The 27,050-nt window shown below is 32.6% G+C and overlaps 2 protein-coding genes across 6 annotated transcripts in view; both read left to right on the top strand.

The window, feature by feature from the left end:
• The window catches only part of FMRFaR (FMRFamide Receptor), a 123,865-nt gene extending 99,901 nt beyond the window's left edge, over positions 1 to 23,964 (top strand). For 2 of the 5 annotated variants that reach the window (XM_065344964.1, XM_065344963.1), the window contains exons 3-4: positions 19,834 to 21,068; positions 23,150 to 23,964. In XM_065344964.1, coding sequence (XP_065201036.1) covers positions 20,277 to 21,068; positions 23,150 to 23,716 — 1,359 coding nt within the window. In that variant the 5' untranslated portion in view covers positions 19,834 to 20,276 and the 3' untranslated portion in view covers positions 23,717 to 23,964. Of the gene's footprint in view, positions 1 to 12,824; positions 12,967 to 17,971; positions 18,276 to 19,833; positions 21,069 to 23,149 lie in introns of those variants that run through there. The other 3 variants (XM_065344968.1, XM_065344965.1, XM_065344966.1) reach the window with 3 other exon arrangements.
• A 1,685-nt stretch (positions 23,965 to 25,649) lies between these two features.
• Positions 25,650 to 26,977, top strand: LOC135832017 (mediator of RNA polymerase II transcription subunit 22-like). Its single transcript, XM_065344962.1, has 2 exons — positions 25,650 to 25,886; positions 25,989 to 26,977. The coding sequence occupies exons 1-2, from the start codon at positions 25,784 to 25,786 to the stop codon at positions 26,309 to 26,311; spliced, it is 426 nt and encodes a 141-aa protein (XP_065201034.1). The 5' UTR covers positions 25,650 to 25,783; the 3' UTR covers positions 26,312 to 26,977.
• The last annotated feature ends 73 nt before the right edge of the window (positions 26,978 to 27,050 follow it).

Below are 27,050 nucleotides of genomic sequence, written 5' to 3'. Positions count from 1 at the left end.
CATTTTTAACACATAGTTCAACAGTTTCTCATCTTTTCGACATTACATTTCCTTCACATTCCTGAAATGTAATATGTAGAAACTTGATTTACGTATAACAAATTAAATGCGTGTCGATGAAAAGGGCTGTAACTCAGTCTGAACCCCTCCCCCCGCCTCGCAGTTTGAGAAAAACATATACTTACTGCTCAGATTTTCTCAACTAACTCTTGATCACTGAATCATACTGATTATGCTCACTTTTTTTTACCAAAATATGGAGACTTATAAGGTAACTCTCGAAAAATTTCAGCTGCCTAAACGGAAAATTCAGAGTCTTACAGAATTTTTTGTTTTCCATAATCGTATAAAAATTGCTTACCGAAACAGATGAAAAATATCTAATAACTATCTACCTAGTTGTTATTATTCTAGGAAATCTCACTCATTTCCTTTCACCTATGTTAAAAATGGCCTCTACCGCGCAATAGAAGTAGGTAAGAATATTACACTAGGCAACAATTTTTGACCTTTTTTTTGTTTTCGGGTTGAAAATGGGCTTAATCGATAGTTTAGACCCTAAAACAAAAAACAGAGTGGGATTTTTCAATTTGAGTTGTTTTTGTGGTCAGGAGAGATGATCAAAGTTGCAAAAATGGCCGTTTTTGCCCTATTTCGCGAGTTTGTGGCGACATCAGTATTAGGTTTCAAAAAAAAACAAGGTCATATTCGAATTCTACGCACTTTTTCAAGTAAACATCTTTACCGGATTTTTGATTTTCGAACATTCAAGCGCATACATACGGAAGATTTTCGTTTGTAACACGAGATTTTTACTGCACGAGAACCTCGCCCGCGCGAACACGGTCCGCGCCACGATTACGTCGTGGAGTAACGCCAGCGTCGCGCCCTCCGAGTTTTGAAATATGTTACAAACAAAAATCTTCCGTATGCGCTTGAATGTTCGAAAATCAAAAATCCGGTAAAGATGTTTACTTGAAAAAGTGCGTAGAATCCGAATATGACCTTGGTTTTTTTTGAAACCTAATACTGATGTCGCCACAAACTCGTGAAATAGGGCAAAAACGGCCATTCTTGCAACTTTGATCATCTCCCCTGACTACAAAAACAACTCAAATTGAAAAACCTCACTCTGTTTTTTATTTTAGGGTCTAAACTATCGATTAAGCCCATTTTCAACCCGAAAACAAATATGCCGTTGCCTAGTGTTATGAAAAAAATGCTTAAAAGGATATTTTTCAGTGTTGCAGCTGTACAATTGCACATTTCGGGATTCAGAGGCGTTTTTTAAAGAATATCTTTTTTCATTCATCTCGAAAGTAACTTTTGACACGAGTGAATTTTATGATTTACGAAGTGAACATTTTACACTCATTAGGGGTATAAAATTACTTTACCACCTGAGGGGATAGGCAGTGCTGAAAAGCAATGTGGTTTAGTCTTATATACCTTGACCATTCATATCAGACAGTGCCGGTGTCAGGATTTTTCCTTTGGAGAGAGATAATTGAGTCTAAACCAAGTAATTTTATCGCCTCATTTTTAGGTGGAGGGGGGCAAAATCAAGTTTCCCGGGGGAGCAGAAACGTCGATATTACACTAAATGGATACACATGCGAGTAGGGTGATGAGTGGAAAATTTACGACCGGGGAAGTGCACAGAGGAAAGGGACGACGAACTCGTGTTTGTTACTGCGCATCCGTTTAGTGCAAGTATACCCATCGAAACGCGTTTTGCAAGGATGAAGAGACGGCTGACTTCAAATTCACATGGCCCTACGCGGCCACCAAATTTGAATTCAAATTCAAAATTGACCATCTTAGATGCCCGCGCAGAAAAAAAAAACAGCAGTAATAACTTGATAAGCCAAGCCGCCGTTGTTATTGGTCGGAGAGTTAATGGACGTGCTGGGTAGGTACAGGTAGGTATCCATCTATGTATAGTGTATGCCATTTATTTACGTACCTATACCTTCTTTATTTTTTAAAAAGAGGGATTTCAGCGACTGAAATTTGTCTGGAAGGTAGTATTTCGAGTAAATAGTGTACGAAAATACCTGCAATAATGCAGGTTTGAGAAGGGCCTCTTATTCTCCAAAAGACAAAAAAAAAATTGAAGTAATATGAGCTCAAGTAAAGGATGAAGGACGCAAAATTTTGAAGAATTTTCAAGTTTTTTTTACAATTTTAGAACAAGCTTGACATAGGCGTGTAAATCGTGTAATGAGCATTTGTCCCAGCACAGTGAAACGAGAGCGCATAAATGCTTGAAAAAATTACCTCTTTTTATCAACAAAAATTGTTTTTTAAAAAAACTGCACTGGAAAGGAGAATTAGCACCCCAAATTCCTCCTTCAAAACCGGCACTGATATCAGGTAAGTTGAACGATACTCAAGTTGAAGATATGGGAGTTCTTTCTATTAGAGGCTTAGAAGCATGCACGAGTTTCATTTCATTTTGATCTTATAGCACATATGGTTGTAAAACAGCGCAAGTAGCAATTTCATAACTCGATAGCATCCATTTGAATAGATAAGAAAAAAAAAATGCACACAGCTCTCACAACATGCTTTCAAGTTCGGATATACCTACCTACTTACATAAATAGGTTTCCACAATTGTACGTATCTACTTAAACATTTTGGTGATGAACTACGATTGTAGTATTCAATTTTATTACGTTGAGAAGTAGGAGACATCAAGATTTTATTTACTTTTTTCGGTGCCGTCCTTTATTTTTTTCTTTTTAAGCGAGTTTCAATTTCTCGGGAATTTGATTAAAAAATGACTCGTAGATTTCTTCAAAAATGTAAGATTTGCTGAAAAGGTTACGATCGACGATATATTAAACCGAGAGAGCGTAAAATAACTTTAATGGCAAACTGTGCAAAAGAATTTCATACTCTCGAGTGTTTTATCTGGTTTTATTTAGAAAATACATCGCGGGTAATTCATTCGGGATTTTTTCCCCTGCAAATAACCATTTTAGGGTTTATTTTTGCAATGAGATTTTCAGAGGACAGTATTATCCTACGTAGAAAAGGTATCGAAACGCTTTGAAAATTTAAAAATCTGCAACGAATGCGGTATTTTTATTCCAGTTTCAGTGTTGCTGTATCAAACAAATACTTATGCTCAAACATATATAAAATGTAGGATCTACCTATACAATATGATGATAAGTTTAGACAATAATCCAAACTGTGATAAATTATAAACATTAAAGTAAATGTTGCTAGTAATTTATGCATACTTACCAACACAACCGTTGAAAAATTATTATAATTTTCTAATGGCTTGATAAATGGTATCTTCAACAAACTATATGCAAGGTTAAATGCCCATGCCCATCAAAAATTTAGCATCGTTTGTTAATTGGACGCTTTTTTGCAAAAATAAACTCGTTACTAATGCAAAATACTAGTCTGCACAAACACAAAATACCCACCATCAGAGTACATCCTCATTATGCAAATAAAAACGTATCCTATCGTCGCGTCGGCGTGCTTTTCTCCTTAATTATTCATCGATGTAAAAAAAAAAGGTCTATCAAGACATAAAAAAACATAAAATAGCACGTTAGTTAACAGCTAAAATTAATAAAAAGGAATTAAAACCAGCAGATTGAAGAAATTATTTACTTATTTTTGATTAGTAGGCTAGCATTTGATATGAAGACTGAAGAGGTACTACTTATATGAATTTTCATCCGATTGTCTCTCATGAGATGACGGCTCATTTTGACTTCTTCATCTACTGGGCGTTCTGTTCATCAATTTTCTCAGCGTTTTTTCAACTCAAGAATGTTTTAAAACTTTAAAAATACATATTTTTTCATTAAATGAAATTCAAGAACATAATAGGTAGGTACCTACTATTTAATTTCTTTTACTTTTCTATAAGTAGGTAGAGATTCTCAAAACGCATTAGATGTATTTCAGTTCTCGGTATCTGTTCTTTTTGGTTTTTGTTCTTTCTCAAAAATGGTGTTTTTTTCGTTACCTACTTTGGTTTTCACAATCCCATAAAAAAGTAGGTAGGTATCATACATAGAACAATATAACTTCACTTAAAACCAACTCTAGTTTGTTTAGAATGAACTCAATCATGACTCAAACTAGCATATGAAATGACCATATCCAAAAATAGGTACACATTAAAACCTCCTTAATCTTCATTAGGTACTTATTTATTAGAAAATGTATAGTAAACACAGACATATGTACTAGTAGCGAATTATATTTAAATCTTGTTTTTTTTTTCAGCTGCTCTGCTTCATTTGAAACTTCCTGGATAAAAAAAAACTACGTCGTAGTTGGCTAAAATGATTTCAATTAATTAATTTTTTTAAAAGAGCTGTTTCAGCCATGTTCATAAAAAGTAGGTGGGTATGTATAAATATCGTACAAAACTGAAGAAATCAAACTTGGAGTTCAGAATCTCTACCCTTAATTAAAAATAAAATTGCGATTACTTTAAAGTAAAACTTGGAACAGAAACAAATTCATATAAAAAATGTGTTTACGCTTCGGCAAAGCCTTACGCATTACAGCAAGAAAATTATTTTTAGAAATAAAGATAAAATTTACGAGCATGAGGTAATTCGAGTTCGCATGGGGAGAAAATTTTTCAACTTTTCTAAAATTTGTTTTCGAAACGTATACTTAAATATTTGTAGGTTTAATATCGTTAAGAATAAAAATCGAATGAAACTGAAATCGGGGGTTTTAAACACGCGTATATGGATCCGGTACACAAATTTCATAGGCAAAAATTGTATATTGGCTCTCGCTATAAAAATTCATCGAATAATATTCAAAAACTTGCTGAACATGAATGCTGAAATGTTTTTGAAATATCTAGACTTGAGAGAAATCGAAGTGAAATAATTTTAATTTGAAACCCATTTTTACTCGTTATGATGAAGGGAAATCAAATTATAAATAGGTATCTAGGTACATACTAGGTACACTCTAACGAAAAACCAAGATTAAAAACACGAAATCGCCAACTTTCACCGTGCAATTCGATAATGCTTTACTGGATTAATTTTGCTCATACCTAAGTTGATAAATATAGGTAGATAGGTAGTGGGTACCTAGCTACCTAAGTACCTGTTAGTTTTGAATACTGTGTGACATCGTCATCGCCGCAACAAACCTAACAATCAACTTTAGTTACATGCTCGATTTTCGAATAAACGCACTTAACGGACAACGATCCGACGTATTATTTAAAATACACTATATGTACTAGATATAGCTTCAGCGTAAATTTAATATTTAAACAATTCACTTTATTTTGAATTGTTCCCGAATGAGATTTTACAAGCGAGTGCGAAATATGCGACAATAGAAGCACCAAGTACCCTTAGTAATCGTAAACAATCTCTTTTACTTCGCATAATAATTATACTATTTTCAATTTGAATTATCGTTTTTTATCACGTTATTCCATCATTGTAATTATTTTCCACCCTGTAGACGTGTACATTAGCTGTTTTACCACACAAAATCTGCATAAACCGAGCACCGAACACATCCTCACTTCGCTCTTATCTTAATTAACTTTCGTCCAAATTTTGAAACCGGAGTCCCCTTCGTAAAAATATTTCCTACACATTTTCATTTTTCATGGCATTTTTTTTTTTCAAAATAGGTATCATGACCATAATTAACTTATTACCTACGTCACTATCTTCGTTTCCGCGTTAGTTATTGTACTTATTACTGTTGAGTGTCGATGGCCGGTGCAATCTACGCGTAGAGAAGCTGGATAAAAAGAATTTCATTCATAATACTTCCCCTTTCACACCCTATTGTATAAACGGGCATAATTCTTGATAAGTAATAGTATCTAATATTGGCACTATGCCTGAACGAAGAGAAATTTTATACCATGTAGGGAGAAAAAAACGCTGGAGAACCAAAAACTAGCTATTTTTTTTCAATGCCTCGCTTCAGCAGATTTTTGTAAAATAACGTACCTACTTATGCGAGAAAATGATCCAGTGTAGATATCTCTAACTACGTGATCCGTGTAAAAAATTTTAGCAATCAATTTACAAAATTCATCAACATTTTTACTTCGTAATAGGTAGTTAATTAGAGCTTATATCGTCATATTTTTCCGGTATGTCGTAAGAGCACATTTTAACAAACAATTCGTTCAAAATCGGAGGGTGGGGGGTTGGGTAAAACATACGAACGGGGTATTATTTACAAAATACGAATGCGAATTACTACTTTTAAAAAGCACAAGAAAACCTCTTCGAATGTATGGAGTACAAAATATTTCCAGTTCCAAGTTTATGCAAGTTGCGCTAGAAAATATATGTTAATAAATTTGCATAACCAGTTTGCCGTAAATACAGTGAGATTCACATCGTGAGATTTATTCGCATTAATTTGAACTAAAAATGAAGTCGGGTTCTCCGATTCCACTTAAATTTTTTCCCAAGTTGCTTTCGATAGTCTAATTGAATGACCGCTATTTCCACGCCAACCCCTACCCAGGGAATAAGGGGCCCTTGCGATTACTTTATATAAGCTCAAAATTGAATCTTCAAGGTGAATGTTCGACTTTTTCAACAAGTAGGTACACACTACACAAGTTGAAAACTACTATAAGTACATATTCAAATTACCCGATTTGAAAAAATTAGAGAGAAAACGAATCTTCTTCACTGTAAGTATGTTCATTCAATTTCCAATGTAGGATCATGATATTTCAGATGAGCCTTTCCCTGCTGGTGTTCTAGAATTTATTTCGTGTAAAAAAAAAAACTGTCTCGAGAATAAAATATTGTATTCTAATATCCAGCTCTCTACCCTCCAATGGCAGTGTTCCTGAACCTCATACTTTTGAAATATGAATAAAAAAAGTTGGAGGGATGAAAAAAAAATATTACCAATTTATAAATTGACGTTTCTTCAAAAATCATAATATTTCAAGTTCTGAGAGACTTTTTATAGATGTTTGAAAAAATTCAAACTCAATTGAATGAACGTCGATTGTGAAAAACTTAATTTTTTATGCAATTTTGAGGCATGAGTTACCTATCCACAATTATAAAATAGGAAGCGTTTTTAATCAACTGAGTTCTTTAAAATAAGATTCGATACTTCAATCTACCAATTTACGTAACATAAAAAACCCTAGCAAGTATGTAGTTACTTTCTCTTTTTCAATTTCACAGATGGCCTTCGGTAGAAATTTCTATTACTGTAACTACACTGAAAAAATTCCACTGAAAATTGATAAAAATGAAAATTTTCAACGAAGAACAATTTTTTTTGTAAATAGGTAACTAAGAAATATGACTTCTTTCATTTCTTTCTTTTCGCGTTTTATTGATAACTAGGTATGTGTATAAGTCTAGGTATACTTCTCCGTACCTAGGTACCTATAGATATTGATTACGTAGTACGTAGGTACCTACTCAATATGATACCGAAAAAAACCATCACTCAAATCCTATAACGCAATACATTAAGAAATAAATCGTTCTACATTATTCAATTACATGTTATTGGTCGAAGCAATCTGTCACTTCATTTATTTTATAGAAAGAACAACGCCTTGTTTCTTCTTCTATCGCACAGGATGAGAAATTGAAAAATGGTATTATCATGTAATCATGTAGCACGTATGTATGTACCTACTTTTCAAATCTTCAATATTGAAAGAGATTGTTCAGTAGAAAACTACTTGTAAATGCATTGTACATATATATATAGGTGATTTCATTTTTTATGACAGACACTTAGGTAGTAGTATAGATAAGTAAATATCTACTTCTACGTATATCGTTTAAGCATTTCCGGATTTTTGACTTCGTAAATCATTTTAACATCACTCACGTTTTTCAAAATATTGACGTAGGTATACCTTACCTATAATAGCCTACTGTATTTTATTTACTGGCTGTTACTCGCGAGTATCTAAGCAGTACCTACTTAACCTACCTACCTAAATTCTTTTTCCATCGTGAGGTTATTTTTATTAAATCAAATAAGGATGTAATCATCAACAGTAACCTTTTGTTGATACAGTTGGTATTTCTCTTTGTAACATTCGAATTAAATAATTTAGGCATTCCGATGTTTTTCTTTTGTTGAAGACGAAAAACATACGTATCTTTTCAAAGCGGAGGTTGTAGACATAAATTACGCTGTAATTTCTTTGAAATCCTTAATTGAGTACATAGTTTCATTCTTCCTTTTCTTGTTCTTTCTTTCTAGGTTTTCATCAAGTTGGTGAAAAAAGTTATTAGAATTTGCTTAGGTAGGTACCTACTTAAAAGTATTCAATGGTTTTTTTACACTTGGAAGTCTTCTAAATCTTTAGGTACTTATGCAAGTAGGTAATCGAAACAAAAAAGAAAAGTTCTGTCCAGAAATAAAGACATTAATTATCACTGCAGGAGCATTTCGCCATTATATACATATAATTCTTCAAATAAAACCAATGTACTTAGGTACTTACATAAAAATAAAAACTTTATTGAATCTATTTGTTGTAAAAGTGATATAAAACTTTAATTGCAAAAGAAAAGGAAAAATCTTTTCGGTGATGAAGAAACTTTCATTTTTTTTTTGTTTCATTTGAATCATCAAAAATAAAAATTTTAAATCAGAGTTCACAAAATTAAGAGCGTCACATATCATCATTTTTAAGAGAAACGTTACTGAAATCTGAAAGAACCATGCAGCATGCACGGATGTGCATTATTGTAAGTACCTATTCGGTTTAACAGGTCCTTCCAGCATGGTTATACCTATAGGTACTTTGTATTTTTTTGATCATTTGTTTTTTTTTGAATTTATTGTTAAATTAAATTTTAAAACATTTTCAAAGAAGCAAAAAAACTTTAGATGAAAATGTTAACCTCATGCAGTATCTTTTCTTATTTTATTCTGTTCATTTTCTTACTTATTAGGTAAGGTAAACCCGGGTAAGATGGCCAACGGGGTAAGATGGCCAGGGGGCCATTACTCGAATATGGGACGGCGGATCGCGCTGCAAAAAATATATTTTATTCCTCTTAACAAAAGAACATACCAGACATAAAAAAAATTTTCAGTACTTCATTTCTGTCTGTGTGAGAAGTGTTAATAACATTTTAAGGCTAATTTTTTTGCCAAAAGAAGAATTTCGGATTTTTATTATCGTTGCCAAAACGTATTTAACGAAGTGATAAGTAAATATTTCTGTAGTGACAGATTATATAACCTACATTATAAAATTTACCTGGTTGAACAATATAGGTCATCATGATACAGTCTACCTTAATTTTTACCAAAACATCCTTTCTCATATTAATTCCCATAAGAACTCATTTATCATCTCATATATCTAATTGTATGTTAATTTCCATAAGAGCTCCATTATCATCTCATATACCTATTTGTATGTTAATTTCCATAAGAGCTCCTTTATCACCATATATTTACTTGTATATTATTTTCCATAAGAGCTACTTTATCACCATATATCTACTTGTATGTTATTTTCCATAAGAGCTCCTTTATCACCATATATCTGCTTGTATGTTATTTTCCATAAGAACTCTTTTATCATCATATACCTACTTGTATGTTATATTCCATAAGAACCCTTTTATCATCTCATACAGCTACCTGTATGTTATTTACTATAAGAACTCTTATATCTATTTGTATGTTAATTTCCATAAGAGCTCCATTATCATCTCATATATCTACTTGTATGGTATTTTCCATAAGAACTCTTTTATCATCTCATATAGCTACTTGTATGTTATTTTACATAAGGACACTGTTATTAGGTACTAGTATTTTAGTATATAAGCTCAAGCAAACCTAGTAACAGTATTCAGTTCTCTTCCAAGCTTCATTGGAATAACTTATAAGAAACCTTACTGTTTCAACTTATAAATGTCTTAACAAGTGTTAAAAGTATATTTAAAAGTGTTTTAAAGTTTGTTGTGTAAAACAAAGTAAATAAAATATTTCTTTTTAAAACTGAATCAATAAATCTGTCACCACAAAATTTTACTGTTTCAACTTATAAATGTCTTAACAAGTGTTAAAAGTATATTTAAAAGTGTTTTAAAGTTTGTTGTGTAAAACAAAGTAAATAAAATATTTCTTTTTAAAACTGAATCAATAAATCTGTCACCACAATTTCATATATCATTCGAAACCTACGCTGAAAATAAATTAATCGATCTAGTACATGTCTCTGTGATCGTAATACATGTCTCTGTGTTATTTTACAGCTATAAAAAAAGAAAATCCTATAAAAATAAGATAGATTATGATAAATAGTTGGAATATCTGTACCCCATTTGGGGTAAAATTTCCACCTCGCTGTAAAAATGATTAAAAATTGCAAATAAATTAACAAAATGCAAGTTTCTCAAGTTATTAAATTTAAATATAGGTAATAAAAACCCCCGAAACTTGATTTTGTTAATTTATTTGCATTTTTAATCACTTTTATGGGATGGCCATCTTACCCTGGGTGGGTTGGCCATCTTTCCCGGGTACTTTTTTGAGAGCCCAAAAATCTACTTTTCGAATTTCTTTTTTTTTTATATGAATAAGTTCACCAAACCACTTTTTAATTAAGGGAAGTTGTAGAGGGATAACTTAGGTTTATTTAAAAAAAAAAAAAGTAGAATCGGACAATTTCTGTTGACTCCAGAGCGGTTTTGGCAAAACATGGCCATCTTACCCGGGTTTACCTTACGTCTTGATAATGATATTACGTACCTACTTTATTATTGGACAGGTGCTTTAGAGGTTCGTATGTATCAAAACAGAAACAATAATTTCAACAATAAAAATTACAAAATAGGTATACCTACTTACACGGAAAGTGAAAATATTCGTCCCTAAACACATAGGTACCTAATTAAGATGTTTTTCAAAAACCAGTAGGCCTGCTTAATATTTCACGACTACGCAAATGAGAAAAACTCTATTTGTAACATGCAGGGCATTGGCTCGCTGAAGACGTTAGGTCTTCATTAATTTGCCAATTACAATTAAACAGTGTTAGGTACTAAATGGGTTTCATTTTTCAATCACGTTCTTGACAATGTTGGCGCAAAAAATCGATAAGTTTTAATTTCCAAGCAAAACATCACTGTCACAACGCTATCATTTTCATTACTTAATGGATGAAGTCGAAACTAATAAATTTTTAAGATGCTCTCGATATAAATCGAGTTAAATGATAGCTACCAATATTACGGTTCGATAACATATTCGCGATAAGAGCTCTTCAGAATGTAAATGAAACACGTACTGTTAACACATTGCATCCTATACATTAATAAATTCAGCCTTTCGTTTAACATAAGCTGAGCTTTACAAGCTTAGTATATTACACGTTGAACCGATTAATCAGGCATTGTCAAACATATTAAGTAAAGCATAACCTCATAATCAGCAATACCTACGTATCGTACCTACACTCTCTTATTAAATGAATATACATTAGTGCACGTTAATTTTGGTGATAGATATATTATTAAATAATTTCCAACGTGCTATCAATACGTAAATCTAATATAAAGCTACTACTTTCAATATAGGTAGGTATACATACATCATGGGTAGGTACACAATACACACAAGTGCAAAATGAAGTGTCGTCGAATTTTCGAATGAAATCAATATTCATAACTGTTCAAATGCAAGGAAAAGGATTTTTTCTAATCACATCTTTTTTCGGAGGGAAGATTTCCATTTTCCAACCTCACATTGAGTGAGAATCTTCAACACCTATCACCTATACACACCGAAACGAGCATTGCAAAGTTTATAAATAGATACCTACCCACTGTACCTATTTACTTATTGCTGGGTACGCGTACACGTAGAGAACTAGTACACGTAGGTACATAGGTACATCGTCTGAGAAGTTTTCAAATGCTTCGTGATGCTTATCGAAAACGAGTTTCATTTTCATTTTGAATGTAAGCTCTTTGTCGACAAGCCGCTGGCAAGTTGAAATTTTTTTAAAGTATGAATGAAATTTTCATGGAATTTTTTTCATACTTACGATGAAGTATTTGATAAATAATATGAATCTCGAACCGGAGTTGACATCATCTGTAGGATCAAACGACTCTCAAATAACCGATTCTAGGAAACTGAATGGAATATTTTGCATTTCTTTTATGTCATATCGCATCGGTGATTTTAGATAAAATTTACAATTTTAGGATGTCTATTAAATTTCAAATAAAATGAAATTTTCGGCCATTTTCGATTCAGCTTTTTTCCCGCAGTTCACCAATTCCTAATACTATCCATACGGACCCTCCTTCTTTCTTCCTACCTAGCTCTGCACAAAAAATATTAAAAATTGCGTACCTATAGGTATAACTACACTTTTTTCGCACTTTAAAAAAAGTAAAATTTCCACCCTCTCAACATTATGTATCGCTAAATAAAAAATACGTGTAGATACCTATAAACACATGAGTCCGGAGAAAGTTTTCGAAATAAAATTCTCGAGAACCAGAGCAGTAGATATTTTGACGTGTTTTTTTTTTTGGAACGAAAAATTCTTTTACATACCTACTTGGATAATTTTTTGAACAAAATGTTCAACTTTCTGTGCATTTTCTAGAGGTAAACGCTCTTTATTTGGTTTATAAATTAAATATTTTGTGTTGTTATGAGATGGTACTTTCCTTATCTTTCGGGCTTGCTTGTATAGTATACTCTTAAAAGAAAGACAGAGGTCAAAATTTGGTCTGATATAAATCTACTCGTATGCAATGATTTCGAGTAGGTACCCATAATTACGATATCTACTCGTATGTGCACGTTTATTTCATTGTGATAAATAAGTGGTTATTGTCGTCAATTCGCGTGTTATTTTATTTTGGTACCTAGCTCTTACCACTTTATATTTTCTCGGTCAAGAGTGAACGATTTTTCCAACGAGTGAAAAATGGTGTTTATGTGAGTATTTTGTGTACTTACCTAATTATTATAGATAGGAGGAGAAACAAATAAGTACCTATATGGAGACATTGTTCAGTTTAATCTTACGTGTCTACTTTTTGTGAAAATACCCACTTTAAAGTCAAATAAACATAGGTACGTAATAAATAGGTATCCAATTTCACAATGCAATTAAAAAGGAAAAATTCGAAAACAGTTTTGAAAACATAGTTCTAAATTCAGGAAGAAAAAAACCACTTCCGAAGATATTTTGAGTAGGTAGGATGGTTGTGATTCAATTTTTAGGCACCTAATCCACTAACCTACTTACATATTATTTTGAATTAAAAATTGCAATGTTTTTCGCTTTTTCCATTCATAAATGATGGGTACTCTTTTCAAATAGGAAAAAAATAAATAATCGATTTTGGTAGAAAATATCAAATACATATTTTGAATTAAACTGAAATTGTTAGATACTCGTACATATAATCTGCTTCAAATCGATAGTTTATATGTATGTACTTGTATGAATATGAATTGACGTAAGTACATATTTGGTTCAGATTCGAGTTAATGGCGTATTTAATCGTACTTTTTGTACCCTTTACCATTTTTATTAGTACGAAATTTACTTGATAATCTTGTTGAGTGAAAGTACTTGTATCGCTCTCTCAAAAACCGTCCTTTTCAAAAATAAATATAGGTACCTATTCATAAATCGTTTTGTATAATGCTTGTAATTAATGCAAAAGATAATCATGCTGCTGCTCATAATATCTTTATCCCTCGTTAAAATCGAAACCTTCGGCTATATTTCACGCCGAAATTTTGTTCACAAAATTTTCATTGCGATACGATAAAAATTTCGAAATTGTCGAATGGTTTAGTATACTTATCTACTGTTCGTAGTATAAGTATAAGCTATTCGAGTAAGATATCAGCGCGTTTGTTAATCAGTAAGATTTTTAATTGAATCGTTTTAGGTTTTTAAGAAAACACGCTTCAACAACTATTATGGTAAAGATTTTTCCAGTAAACTTACCCGCCGACAAAAATTTATTGAATAAATTTCGCGTAAAAATTCTTTCGCCTAAATGAAGTACAAAATCTGTAATATACTTAATCGGAGCAAAAACTCATTAAAATTCATACCAAGAAATCCACCCGAAGCAAACGTACCACCATATTGCGTTTTGATTATTATAGCATTTCAGCAAAGTTAATGTTATCTTTACACTTGGCACTTATTATTTTAACCAAACCTAACTGATAAAATCTTTATTTGTGCCAAAATAAATAGCCGTCTACAAAAAAGAGCACGCGCTTCTGAGCAACTCAATTCAACTAATTTTGAAAAAATTACCTTCTACGTTTGGTGAATATATATTTTAAAAAAAAAGAACCTTCTCTCGAAATTACACAATTGAAAAGGAATAAATCGAGTGAAATGAAAGAAAGCGTTGACTTTTTTCTCCCCAAAAGTAGGTACAATATTGTAAAAAAGGCTATAAACGTGAAATTTTATGAAAGTGATTCAAACGTACAATTCAAAGAACCAAAATTGAAACCTTCATTGGCAAATTTTCTGGTATTATTTGCAGAAAAAAAAAACACCAGGACCATAATGAATTTTTCAACCATAACAGTTACGGTTAAAACTTTAAAATATCGCTACCCTTTTTTTTTTTTTTTTTTTTCTTTAATCGTCCTTAGTTAAAAGAACAATTTATCAATGACGCCAGTTTACACGATAATTCTAAAGCATTTTTGTATAGTCTGTACTGTATTCTATGATATCTTCGACGAACTCTGACCTTTTTTTTCACTAGGTTTTATTTTCGCAATGCTATTTAACTTTTTTTTTTTCGTTGCAAAAGTTGTGAAGCTATTTTTATCGTGATGTTTACCAGGGGGTTATAGATTGAATTTAATTTCGCTAACCTGTTTATTTATTTAGCGACAAGAGGTTGCAGTTATCAAACAGCTTTTTTTCGGCATTTTTTTCTCTCATCTTAACAAAAAGCTTAACCAATTTAAATCGTCTGGAATGTTAAATGAGATACGAAATTGAATTCATTAAAAGCAAAATTTTGCAAATGAAACTACTCGAACGCGTTCTACCATGTTGTACCTACTCGTATTTGCGGCGAAACAGTTATGCAATTTCTTTGACATTTTTGTGAAATGCAAATTAAAGTATCCTTTCATTTACTCGCTAGGCAACTTCACTTGCTCGTACCTTCGAAATCGTCGATATTGTAGGTAATTAAAATTACACCAACGGTAGGCTCGTTTCTTGAATAATATTTTTAAAATTTTCACATTTGTTAAAAAATGAGTGGAAATACATTAATACGATTGAATTTCCGAATACGACATCAATTCAATTTTAAGAAATAAATGAAGAAATTAATTTGATAAGTTGGAAGAAATTAAAAAGGCGGTCTTTGTTGAACGTTTCGTGATAAAAATTCAACATTTGAATTAAGTAAAGTGTATAGAAAAAATGTTGCACGTCATTACCCTTGGAAGAAATTTTCAGATTTGAGTGAGATACATATAATAACGTTTCATTCAACATGATCGATGTAATATAGCTTGGCAGGTAGTCAAGACCGTTTGCAGTGAAAAAGTAATGAATACCGCGTCGACTAGGTTTTAGATTGAACAAATCTTTCCAATAAAACAACTCCTGATATCCGTCTTAGGGTCATCAATACTGATCTTTCAAAGCTCCAATCAAAGTGTAACAGCTTAAGTTGGACATACCATTTCCCGGTGGAACCGTTAAGACAACACTTCGACTTATACTTTTGGTGACCTGATGACAGAGTGAAAAATTGTATGTATCAAAGTACAGCGAGCTGTCAATAAACGAAAAAATGATAAAAGTTGATTTATTTATGAGTTGTACCTATTTAAATTTTACATCAAGTAGGTACCTAATTTACGACAAACGGTGTTTAAAATTTACGAACCTATAACAGAAGTAAATAATTTCAGCGAATGTTGTAAGTATCAAGATTTCAAAATAGGTAGGTAGGTAGGTAGGTATTAAACGCGCGACCAGAAATATGATAAAACGTGATTTACAGCAAATTAATTTATTTATCGGCCATTTATGTAGTTTCCTAAATAAAACCATTAAAGTTGAACGAAGATGAAAAAAGTACTTTTAAAAAAAACCGTAGATATTTATTCATTCAACTACATACTTAACTACCGCGAGCGTTTCATTTTAAAGATATCACTTTCGCTCGATTAATTCAAAAATTAAATTAAACGAGCAAGATGCATTCTTCAACGTTGCAAAATAGGATGGATTGAACTCTGTTGTTTTTTTGTGTTTTTTTTTGTCGGGAAATTAAACGAGGGATAGCCTAAGAGTTGTTTTGAAGTATAGAAATAACTTTAACCATCTTTTGAGTCAATATATTTACGCCTATCACTCTGCCCTATGATGAGAGCAGAAGCAGCAGACCGAAGAGAGCTATTGTGAGGACGTGGAAGTTTCCATTTGCGAGCTTCAGCTTCCAAACTCAACAATGGAAATTGTTAACGCTTTTCTCAGCATCTAAATGAAAGTTTCATGAGATTAGGCCTGAAATTTTACTTGATTTTTTAATGATTTAAATTTTATGGCAAAAAGTTCTGAGAAAAAATATAATAATAGGAATGTACCTATATCAATTTTTCCAGACTTTGAGCGAACGGTTTGATTTCTGTATTCTCTCGTGCGATTCAGTTCTGCAATCAAATCTCAAAAAAATATGGCATTTTTTCCAAAGGGAATCGAATTCGAAAGATATTATTTCTAAAACTGGGAAAATATTTTAGGATAAAATGGTGTAAATTTTTTCGTCATTATCGTTAATGTCAGAAAATTGAGAAATTTTTATTAAAAATGGTCAAAAAAGTGTTACCATTGCATTACAAAAAATCCGCCCTTTTCAGAAATGATACTGTGTTACCTACGTACATACCTATTTTTCGTTGTTTTAGCATAATTTACGCGCAGTATTCGAGAAAATAATATTTTCAAAATTCGAGATCACCCAAAAATAAGCATTTGCAAATTTTCAACTGCTCAGTAGAATAGCCCTAAAAGTAAATTCTGTATTTTTTTGGAACTGGGCAATCCACTGAATTTGGTCAAAATCCTCCTTTTTTTTTGCGTTCCACCCTATAATGTCTATAGATATTCAAAAAGTAAGTGACTAGAAAATTGGTATCTATTAAGAAAAAGAAATTCGAATATCTAAACAATGTTACCAGGTCTATCTACATTCGTTTCGTGGCCCTGCTCACGGATATAGGCCCCTTGAAAGAAGGTTCACGAAGAAAGAGGAGGCATGACACTTCGAAAAATTAAATATACGCATAAGCGCTCAAGTTTTCATTGAAATCATCTTTTCAACCATCTGCAAAAAATATTGTCGGAGCAAAAATCGGAATAAAAACTAAACTGGAGTAAGTAGAAAGAAATTCTTTGCGCCCGCTCCAGACCCCGGAGTGGAACAACACCCAAAGTGTAATTCTACAATATTAATTTACTATAGTGAAACGAGAGTGTAAAACATTTTTGAAGCATGGAGCAGGAGCCGAACCCAGAGTCAAAAAATTTTACTCCGCAATACTAATTAGGTATTGTAAACAACTCGCCCGTCAAATTAATCTGCCAATCTTATTAAAATTCGAAAAATGTTCTCCACACGTGTTGATTAAAAAAGACAGGTTTCAAACTAGGTATCATAGATTTAAACTGAAAAAAAAAAAAAGTTCGATACGCGAAAGTTTACCCATATCTAGCCCACTTCTTCATTATGTTATGATGTTACGATCCTACATATTTTGTTTATCAAAGCCTCGTATATTTGATTTGGACACTTTTATCTATATGTACCCATTTCTTTTATTTTTTTCCACTTCTGGCTCTACAATACGATATATCCGCGCTTACTATATTTAATTCTGTGAGTTATTTATTAGGTATTATTTTTTCACCATTTTTATTGGATAATCTTTTCGACAATTTCGAATACATGTAGTAATTTATATCCGAGAATAATGTAAAGCTGTGTTGCTCTTGGCCATTTTATCTTCGTCATGCTTTCGTCGTTATGCGTACGCGGGATACCTAATGGTAAAATTTTAGAAAACTGCGATCAAAATACATATATATTTTCACGTAGTGCTATAGCTTTTTGAATTATTCAGATAATATTGCGTCTTTGGTTGCTGATAAGACGATAAAATTTCCCTCGTGGTGTATATCATTCAATGAAAAGATTAAACATAATTTCGTTGAAAACCTACACGAACAGGTAAGTTTGAAAATGCAAAATGAACAGCGTTTAATTTCACCGCAAAACACGGTCGTTTCTTTGAAATGATGAAACGAGTTTGAAGCCAAACACGATGCTAAGATATGATTTATTAAACACGTGGGAAACAGTGAGATTAAACACTTGTCAAAACAGTTATTCCGAGAACTTCCTAATAAAATAAGATTCCATCTAATATTTTCACCAATAATTAATGAAATTGCAGCATGGTGTGATTTTAATTACACTTAAAAAGATTCCAGCGTGTATCTTTCTCACGTCAAGTCTCAAGCAAAAAAGCCATCGAAGTACAACGAAAAATAGTAGGAAAGAATCACTCATCTTTGTACAGAGTGTTTCTGCAACACTTATACCGAGTTAATATAGGTACCTAGACCTACTACCTACCTATAATTCTTCACCCGACTTCTACATACACAGAAGCTGCAGCAGGGGCAAAGATAAGTTCGTAGAAAAATTGTCATTTATCGTTTTTAATTTTCATTGCATTGACAGCTGTGATAGGTTGAAAGAAGGGGACGAAGTGCGAATAAGAGTAGATTTCTAGACCTACCTACTATGTACTACGTACAGGGTGCCCAGAAATATCGAGCACCCCTAAAAAAGTTTTCTACTAAAATACTTTGGTTGGTCCCAGTGAATGATAATAATGATAGCACGTTATTGGTTGTTGGACTGGAGAGATAACATTCCACCAATCATATGCATCTATTTCACGTTGCCAACTTACATTTTTAATGAAAAACTTTTTTTTGGGGTGCTCGATATTTCTGGGCACGCTGTACTTATTTTTCATTTATGTGATGGGTCGTAAGGAAACTTTTGATCTATCTAAGTAGGTATGTAATCTGAAACATCGTGTAGGTATGTGAGTAGTTTATTTTTATATTTCAAAATGCATGATTATTCGATCCGATTACCTAAGTAGGTATACAATACATACGAGTATAATAGTTAAATTTTTTGGAATAGTCGACACCGTCTTTCTCGGCTGATACAAGTCATTATCAGATTTGAATTTACCTGATTAGGTATAGTAAAAGTGATAGAAAATTGATAATGTATCGTATACGTTACCTATACTTCATGACCATCGCGAATTAATATTTTCTCAACTAAATAATAAGTAAAACAGAATGTGTAGACGTAGGTCTTAGGTAGTTTAAATTTAATTTCAGTTTTCGGGAGTATTTCAGGTTTCAAAAACGTAGGTAACCCTAATATCTCTCGCGTGAATATTACATACTTAGTTAGGTGTACCTACAACCTATATAAGTGGTACGTATACGTATCTACATTTTTTCCTGAAGATTTTCCAAAGCAATAACAGAGAATCTATGTAGGAAAAATGCCCGAAGCGTTTGGCGTTTTTGAAACGAGAAAAAAACGTAGACACAAGGATACATTTATCACTTTGTGGTGTGAGGAAAATAAGAGTAATCGCGGTTAAAAACTAATAATGAATACAATTTATATTTACAGGTGAGCAATGAGCGTCGTATATACTCACATGTTATTCTTCTTTTTTTGTTGACAGCTTTTCAGACAAAACGGAAATTTCGAAACCGCCAACTACCGTAACTGTCGACTGCGAAAATTCCAGCAACAAAAATTGAATACATACCTATCATAGTGTATATGTACACGTGGGCGGTAAAACAGCACATTTCAAGTGATGGAAAAATCGTTTCTACGTGTCGTTATAGATCCTTCATCAGTTTACAAATACGATGTAAAGCATATAAAACGCTAAAACCATTTAATTTGTGAAACAACGGAGGGTAAATTTTAGAAAAAAACCGGTACTACTCGTACTGGGCTGTAGTAAACTGACGTGAAAAAAATCCAGTGAGTAACAAAAAGAGAAATTATCGATGTTATCGTCAAGATTTCTCCAATGCGATTATTGCCAATGGGTACTCTAACGCACGATGCCTGTGTTGCGATTTTAAAACATTAATTCCGATTTTGTTTCAAGAAATGAATTTTTCGGATGAAGAAAAATTTTTGAGCAGTGATTTCTTCAACGAGACGAAATTTTTGAACAGTAGTTTATTGAACGTTACTAGCTTAGTATACGATTTAGAGTATTGTGCGTCAGATAATTCCAGTAAAGAAGACCAAGAAAACGAGAATGTGAATATATTATTCAACTTTGTGACATATGGCATATTACTGAACTGCGTTGGAATTTTCGGGATATTCGGTAACATAATTTCGATGATAATACTATCCAGACCACAGATGAAATCATCTATAAATTATTTATTAATTGGTCTAGCCAGATGCGACACTGTTTTAATTATAACATCCGTTCTGCTGTTCGGCATGCCTTCCATATATTCGGCTACAGGACACCTTTTTATATATTATTACCGAGTGTACCCAGTGATTGCTCCTGTTGTTTTTCCAATCGGCATGATATCGCAAACTGTATCCGTTTATTTAACGTTAATTGTAACTTTGGAACGATTTGTAGCGGTTTGTCATCCTTTGCAAGCTAGATCTCTGTGCACATGTGGCAGAGCTAGACTCTACGTTATTGTAGTGATCATTTTTTCAGTATGTTATAACATCACTCGGTTCTGGGAAGTGGATATTCTGGAATGCAAACATATTCTGTACGATGTATCAATATACAGAGTGTACCCGTCGAAATTACGAAACAATACGCTGTACATTAAAATTTATATCCATTGGATGTACCTGATATTCATGTACTTCATCCCATTCGGATTTCTCTCCGTGCTGAATACCGCAATTTACAGACAGGTTGGTTGCAAATGATATTAGATAAATACCTAGGTTTTTCTTTATTTTTAGTAGGTTAGATAGGTACTTCAAATCATACATGTGTTTTTGGATACTGAAAAAAAAATATACAACTGATCTAAAGTCTTGAACTCATGAATTGGTCGTGACGTAGGAGAAGCGTAAGAGTATTTTTGACAAGCAAATCGCCAAAAATAGGTACCTTGGAAAGAGAGAGGGGAAAGTGTTCTTAAGTGTGCTCGTAAGATTAACGCGAAGAATAGCCACGCCCACGTTAAAAATGTGTTCATAGATTTGCCTAACCAGTTTGCCGTAAATGCAGTAGGTAAGATGCACTCGTAATTTATCTACATAATAGTATCTATCTATCTACGTACTTCACGTAGGTACTTGAATGTTTTCACGAGTAAAAAAGTTGAAAGCTACCATTTGGAGATTTGAAAAAATTACTGTGACAACACCTTTATTCAAACACGCGCATCTCAAAAGGCAAAAGCTTACTATAAATGCTACTGTACAATGTACAGGGTGTTCCGGCTCGACAGTACCCCCTTATAACCAGTAACTGTACTACCCATTGTGAGTTGATGTATGTATGTTTGCCTACCCTCCAGGCCGCAGGGGCAAAGTTATGGACTTTGAAAAAAAAACTTTTTTCGATTTCGTTCAAAATTTTTCGTCATGCGTCACTCGAAACCCGTTCTAGATAGAAAGTTGCACTCGGCGGCGTTGGATCGCAAATTTTGTGTAGAATTTTTTAATGTGGTCGATGACCTTTGTGGAAGCGAAGGGGAGTCTGTACGAGTCAATATAATTAAAAAAACATGACCAAAAGTGGTCAAATTTTTTAGTTTTTGTTAAATATCACAAAATTTTTTCCTCTTAAGCTATGATTTTTATTAACAACATAGGACGAGAAAAGTCCGAGCTTTTCAACGCCGCAAACCACAGCCTTCTATCTCGATTAGTTACGGAGTCATAATGTTTTAAAAGCAGCAAAAAAATCAAGCAAAAAAAATCAAATTTTTTGATTTTTTTTTGCAATCATTTTTTAATATAAAAAAATCATTATAAATTCGTTTCAACGTAGAGGAAGGCCCGCGACTAGGCCACAGTTGCTCAATTGAATTTTAACGGCTGCTGACAATGATTGCAAAAAAAATCAAAAAATTTGATTTTTTTTGCTTGATTTTTTTGCTGCTTTTAAAACATTATGACTCCGTAACTAATCGAGATAGAAGGCTGTGGTTTGCGGCGTTGAAAAGCTCGGACTTTTCTCGTCCTATGTTGTTAATAAAAATCATAGCTTAAGAGGAAAAAATTTTGTGATATTTAACAAAAACTAAAAAATTTGACCACTTTTGGTCATGTTTTTTTAATTATATTGACTCGTACAGACTCCCCTTCGCTTCCACAAAGGTCATCGACCACATTAAAAAATTCTACACAAAATTTGCGATCCAACGCCGCCGAGTGCAACTTTCTATCTAGAACGGGTTTCGAGTGACGCATGACGAAAAATTTTGAACGAAATCGAAAAAAGTTTTTTTTTCAAAGTCCATAACTTTGCCCCTGCGGCCTGGAGGGTAGGCAAACATACATACATCAACTCACAATGGGTAGTACAGTTACTGGTTATAAGGGGGTACTGTCGAGCCGGAACACCCTGTACATATACGTATTCATAGGCACACCCATAAATTTTTCAAAGCAGGAATGTTTTTCAAAAACCGTATTCCTCCTAGTGGAAGAGGAAAAAGGGAGAGTTGAAAATTCAACGATTTCCATTGTTAGTCTTAATAGGTACCTACTTGATTAGATGTGTTCAAAGTTTTTGTAACCTTAGCGTTTCCTTCGTGATATTGCAGAGAAAACTTGAGCAAACAAGAGTTCAAAATTTCAAAAAAATTTTTATTTGGAAGTTTTGAGAAGCAAAAATCACGGTATTTTTCTCAATGACCAATAAAAATGGTGTGAATGTGTAACCGTTATGCGAGTGCGCATATGCCTATTATAGTACTTAAAAATTAAATTTTTTTATTTCAGCGAATACAAGCCGACGATTTAATTTTCTGTTCTAGGTCCGAAAAGCGAATCAAGAAAGACAGCGTTTATCTAGATTACAAAAGAAAGAAATAGGATTAGCAACCATGTTGTTATGCGTAGTCGTTGTATTTTTAATATGTAATTTATTGGCGTTGGTCTCAAATGTACTGGAGGCTTTTTACGGACAAACAAACGATTTTTTAGTAGAAACGGGAAATTTAATGATAACGATAAATTCCTCTGTAAACTTTGTAATTTATGTGATATTCGGAGAAAAATTCAAAAGACTGTTCTTCAAGTTGTTTTTTCCTCACGGACTGAGGTTTTGCGGTAACGCTTTCGGAGGAAGAGATTCTCCTGAACACATTCACGAAGATAGTTTCATGTCATGTAACGGTGATCGGAGTTATTCCATAAGACAACATTTGCAAAGGATAAACACTACTTATTCGAAAAATAACAGAAGTATAAACGTTAACCCACCCGGTAGAAAAGTACAAAGTACTAGAATTCCAAGAGCGTCATCTCCTGGTCCTTGCATTTACTATCCTGCTCGAGAGAGCAGAGGATCGTGGGAACAAACTAGCACTACAAATTTTTGAAAACGTACTTAAGTATAATATTTTTAATCCATTTTCTCGTTTTTTTCGACCAATTTTCATTTTCCCCCTTGAATGTCCTTTCTTGTTTTCCCTCGTTGTCGTTTTTCTTTATACAGCGTGTATCGATGCGAAATGTAAATATTCATGTTTCAATTTAATGTTATAAATTTTTTTGTTTACATAAATGTTAATGGTTTTCTCATTTTAATTGTATTGCATTCATCGAAATAAATGAATAATTGGGTGTAGCTCGAATTTACTACAACTAAAAACCAGTTTTTAATTTTTCAACGACTAAATAATTAGGATTTTAAAACAAAACATTACAAGTAGTTTTTTGACATAGGTAGGTATCTACGTATTATCAAATCTTTCACCAAAAAGACAGAGGACTTCTCAGTCATGTGTCAGGAGGACAATGCCACGATTGATAGATCGCAATAATGCACAGGTAAAAAAATATGATGTGATCGATTTACCGCAAGGTCTGTTTAGATTTGGAATCGAGAATCCAAATTCGGAAATTCCAATGGACGAACTTCGCGTGAAATGAGCATGATATGTACCATCAATCAAAATAAGTACATAATACATAAATTATTCATAATTATTTATTTTTTTTTATTTTTTATTTTAAACATTGATTTAAAAATCAATGTTTTAAATTTTAAAATTTGTTTTCCAAATTCCAACTTCTAACTACATACGTACAACACTAGCGCTTCTACTGACGTTTTTTAATACCTTTGTTTTTATTTTATCAGTTATCATCTTATCAATATTATCAATATCAAATTTGCAAAGCATGAAGCGACTTTTTTTGTCGCACGCCGGATGCGTCACATGAGTCATTCGGTCGTTCCTTTTCCAATGTTTACAATTTTACATTTACATCGCATCTTCATCTTGGCAATTTTGCACTTGTATTATTTTTCAATTAATTTCAATTTCGAGCATCGAAATAATAAATCGGCACATTACTTATCTTTGTACTCATAAATTTGAAAATTCTCAAATTTCCTGGCGAATTAATTTGAACACCATGCAGTCATGCACATGATGAAAAAGTTACATAAATATTACATTACAATTTGATTACATACTTACGCAATTTAATTTCATTTTTGATTTTATATCAATTTCAATTTAATTCATTTCCAACGGCATGAGGAATGATAAATCCAAAATCGAAGTACAATGGACCAAATGCCTTCTCCCCCTTTGCTTATCGCCGATTTTATTCCATCTGTTTCTCTTTCCCTGTTCTATCTGAATGAAATGGCTATATCATCTCTTTTAAGAATATAAAGATCTCGTCTCAAACTTAATTGCAGGTAAAGTAAAACGTAAAAGTATGTATACTTTGCAGAAAGTGGCATGTGTTGTGTAGTTGTGGTGGTGTGTGTCAATACTTAATCGATTAAATTTCAAACTCGTAGTCGTATGAGAAAGAGAAACTGAGAAAAAGAATACCAATTTTCTCAACACTAGGTACATTCGTTTTATCAATTTCACGTTGGGGCGTAATACTTTTTAAAAATAATGTAGTTCAATTCAATGTTCAAACAGTTTAAGCTTTGCAATTTGCATCTAACATTTGATGTTTCGGACATACTTGAAACTTGAAAGTTGAAATTGAGATCAGGGTATGAGTCCGAACTTCATCGAAATCTCGAAGGTGTGATGGTAATAATTCTGCACGAATTAATAATATAGCAATCCTTGAGTTGAATTTATTATTTTCATGCTTAAAATATGATTTTCGTTGTAAAAAAGGAAACTCAAAATTGGTCAAAAGTGTCAAAACTTTTGTGTGTATGATACAGAATACAGATGCGTGATAAGATATTTAAAAACCAAATGAGTCTATTTTGCCATGTTTACATCTGGATGTGACGCATCCGGCGTGCGACTAAAAAAGTCGCAAAAATGAAAAATAATGAAAATAATTCATTAATTTTATGCCCTAAATGTATTTAGCGCTCGTTAGTCTCGTTTATTCTTCTTTTTCAGTATTTTATTCATTTATCCCTTCAATACCCCTAGTTGGATACCGTTTCTTGCGTAATGAATCCTACCAGAGCTTTACCTCAAAACAAAGAAGCTTTACTGAAGTCTTATAATAGTCGGCTTAAAGGTGACGTGAAATCGATGCTAGATAATTTTGAAGGTAAATATTCTAATGCAATTCAGAAAAAAATTGTATTTTTCAAGAAAGACATCTTGAATTTCCATGTTTTTGTGTTGATACTGTCAACCTCCTCTTTTTTAGATATCGTGAAGCTTTGTAAAACGGAACATGACATACAAATTTCTCGTATGACACAGTGTGAGCTTGATGCTTACGAAATGCAAGTTCGATCAGCTAATATGGTCAGAGCAGCTGAATCTCTCTTGAAATTAGTATCCGATATAAAGCAGTATCTGATTCTGAACGACTTTCCTTCAGTTAACGAGGCCATAACGCAAAACTCAAAGGTGTTTCGTGCCAAACAAGCTGAATGTGATCAAAAGTTAATGAACCTGAGAGACGATATGGCTGCCGATGTCCATGATTTGGAAGAAGATTATTATACTTCGAATTATAAATGTTGAAAATTTAGGACATACATATTTCATTCAAGTGCTTTTCTTCAAACAGCTGCGTCAATCGTTGTACAAAAAACAACAAACATGAAACATGAAAGAAATGTTCGATTACAGCATGTTCATAATCAAGGAATATTAGTATAATCATACTTACTAATTTATATTCCTTTTACATTATAACGTCTTGTAAACAATGTTGAAAACGCCGATACACTGTCCAAGTGCCCAATATGCAATTTTATAGGTACCTAATACCCATCATAATTTTCAATTTGTTCAAGTTTGTTTAGTACCTAATTGAATTTTGTTACTTGTCATTTTTTTACGAGTAGTTTTCAAATTACATATAGTACATTAATCTATAATCCATCGAAATTTTCCAAGAAAAACCGCGTATAACTTGATGTACGTCTACATATTCGAATTAATGAGTACAGTGCTTAATGATTTGATTTTTGTAAACATGCTTCTAAAATGTAAAAAAGGTTCTTTTCTTTGAATAAAATCTGCAGGATAAGTGTGTAATGTATTTATCAGAATGGATCTGAAAAGAAGAACCATAAAAATTATAAATTTGAGAAGCTGAATTGAATAAGTAGGCAGCCCTACTTATGTATGTAGTACAATACAAACATGTATCATTTATAATAAATAGGTACGTTGATTAGATAATTATTTAAATGATTGTTTCAAATGTATGTCAGAAAAATTGATAATCCAATCCAATGTAATGATGATAATTGAT

This window comes from Planococcus citri, chromosome 1 (genome assembly GCF_950023065.1).
Source record: "Planococcus citri chromosome 1, ihPlaCitr1.1, whole genome shotgun sequence".
In the NCBI taxonomy this organism is placed as follows: Eukaryota; Metazoa; Arthropoda; class Insecta; order Hemiptera; family Pseudococcidae; genus Planococcus; species Planococcus citri.
The sequence above is the reverse complement of the archived record's forward strand: the minus strand, read 5'-3'. Positions and strand labels throughout refer to the sequence as shown.

What these genes read in the sequence shown, in the direction of transcription:
- LOC135832017 (XM_065344962.1), top strand. Translation starts at nt 25,784, where the DNA reads ATGAATCCTACCAGAGCTTTACCTCAAAACAAAGAAGCTTTACTGAAG. An exon ending in GATGCTAGATAATTTTGAAG is followed by an intron (nt 25,887 to 25,988) that starts GTAAATATTCTA and finishes CCTCTTTTTTAG; the next exon opens with ATATCGTGAAGCTTTGTAAA.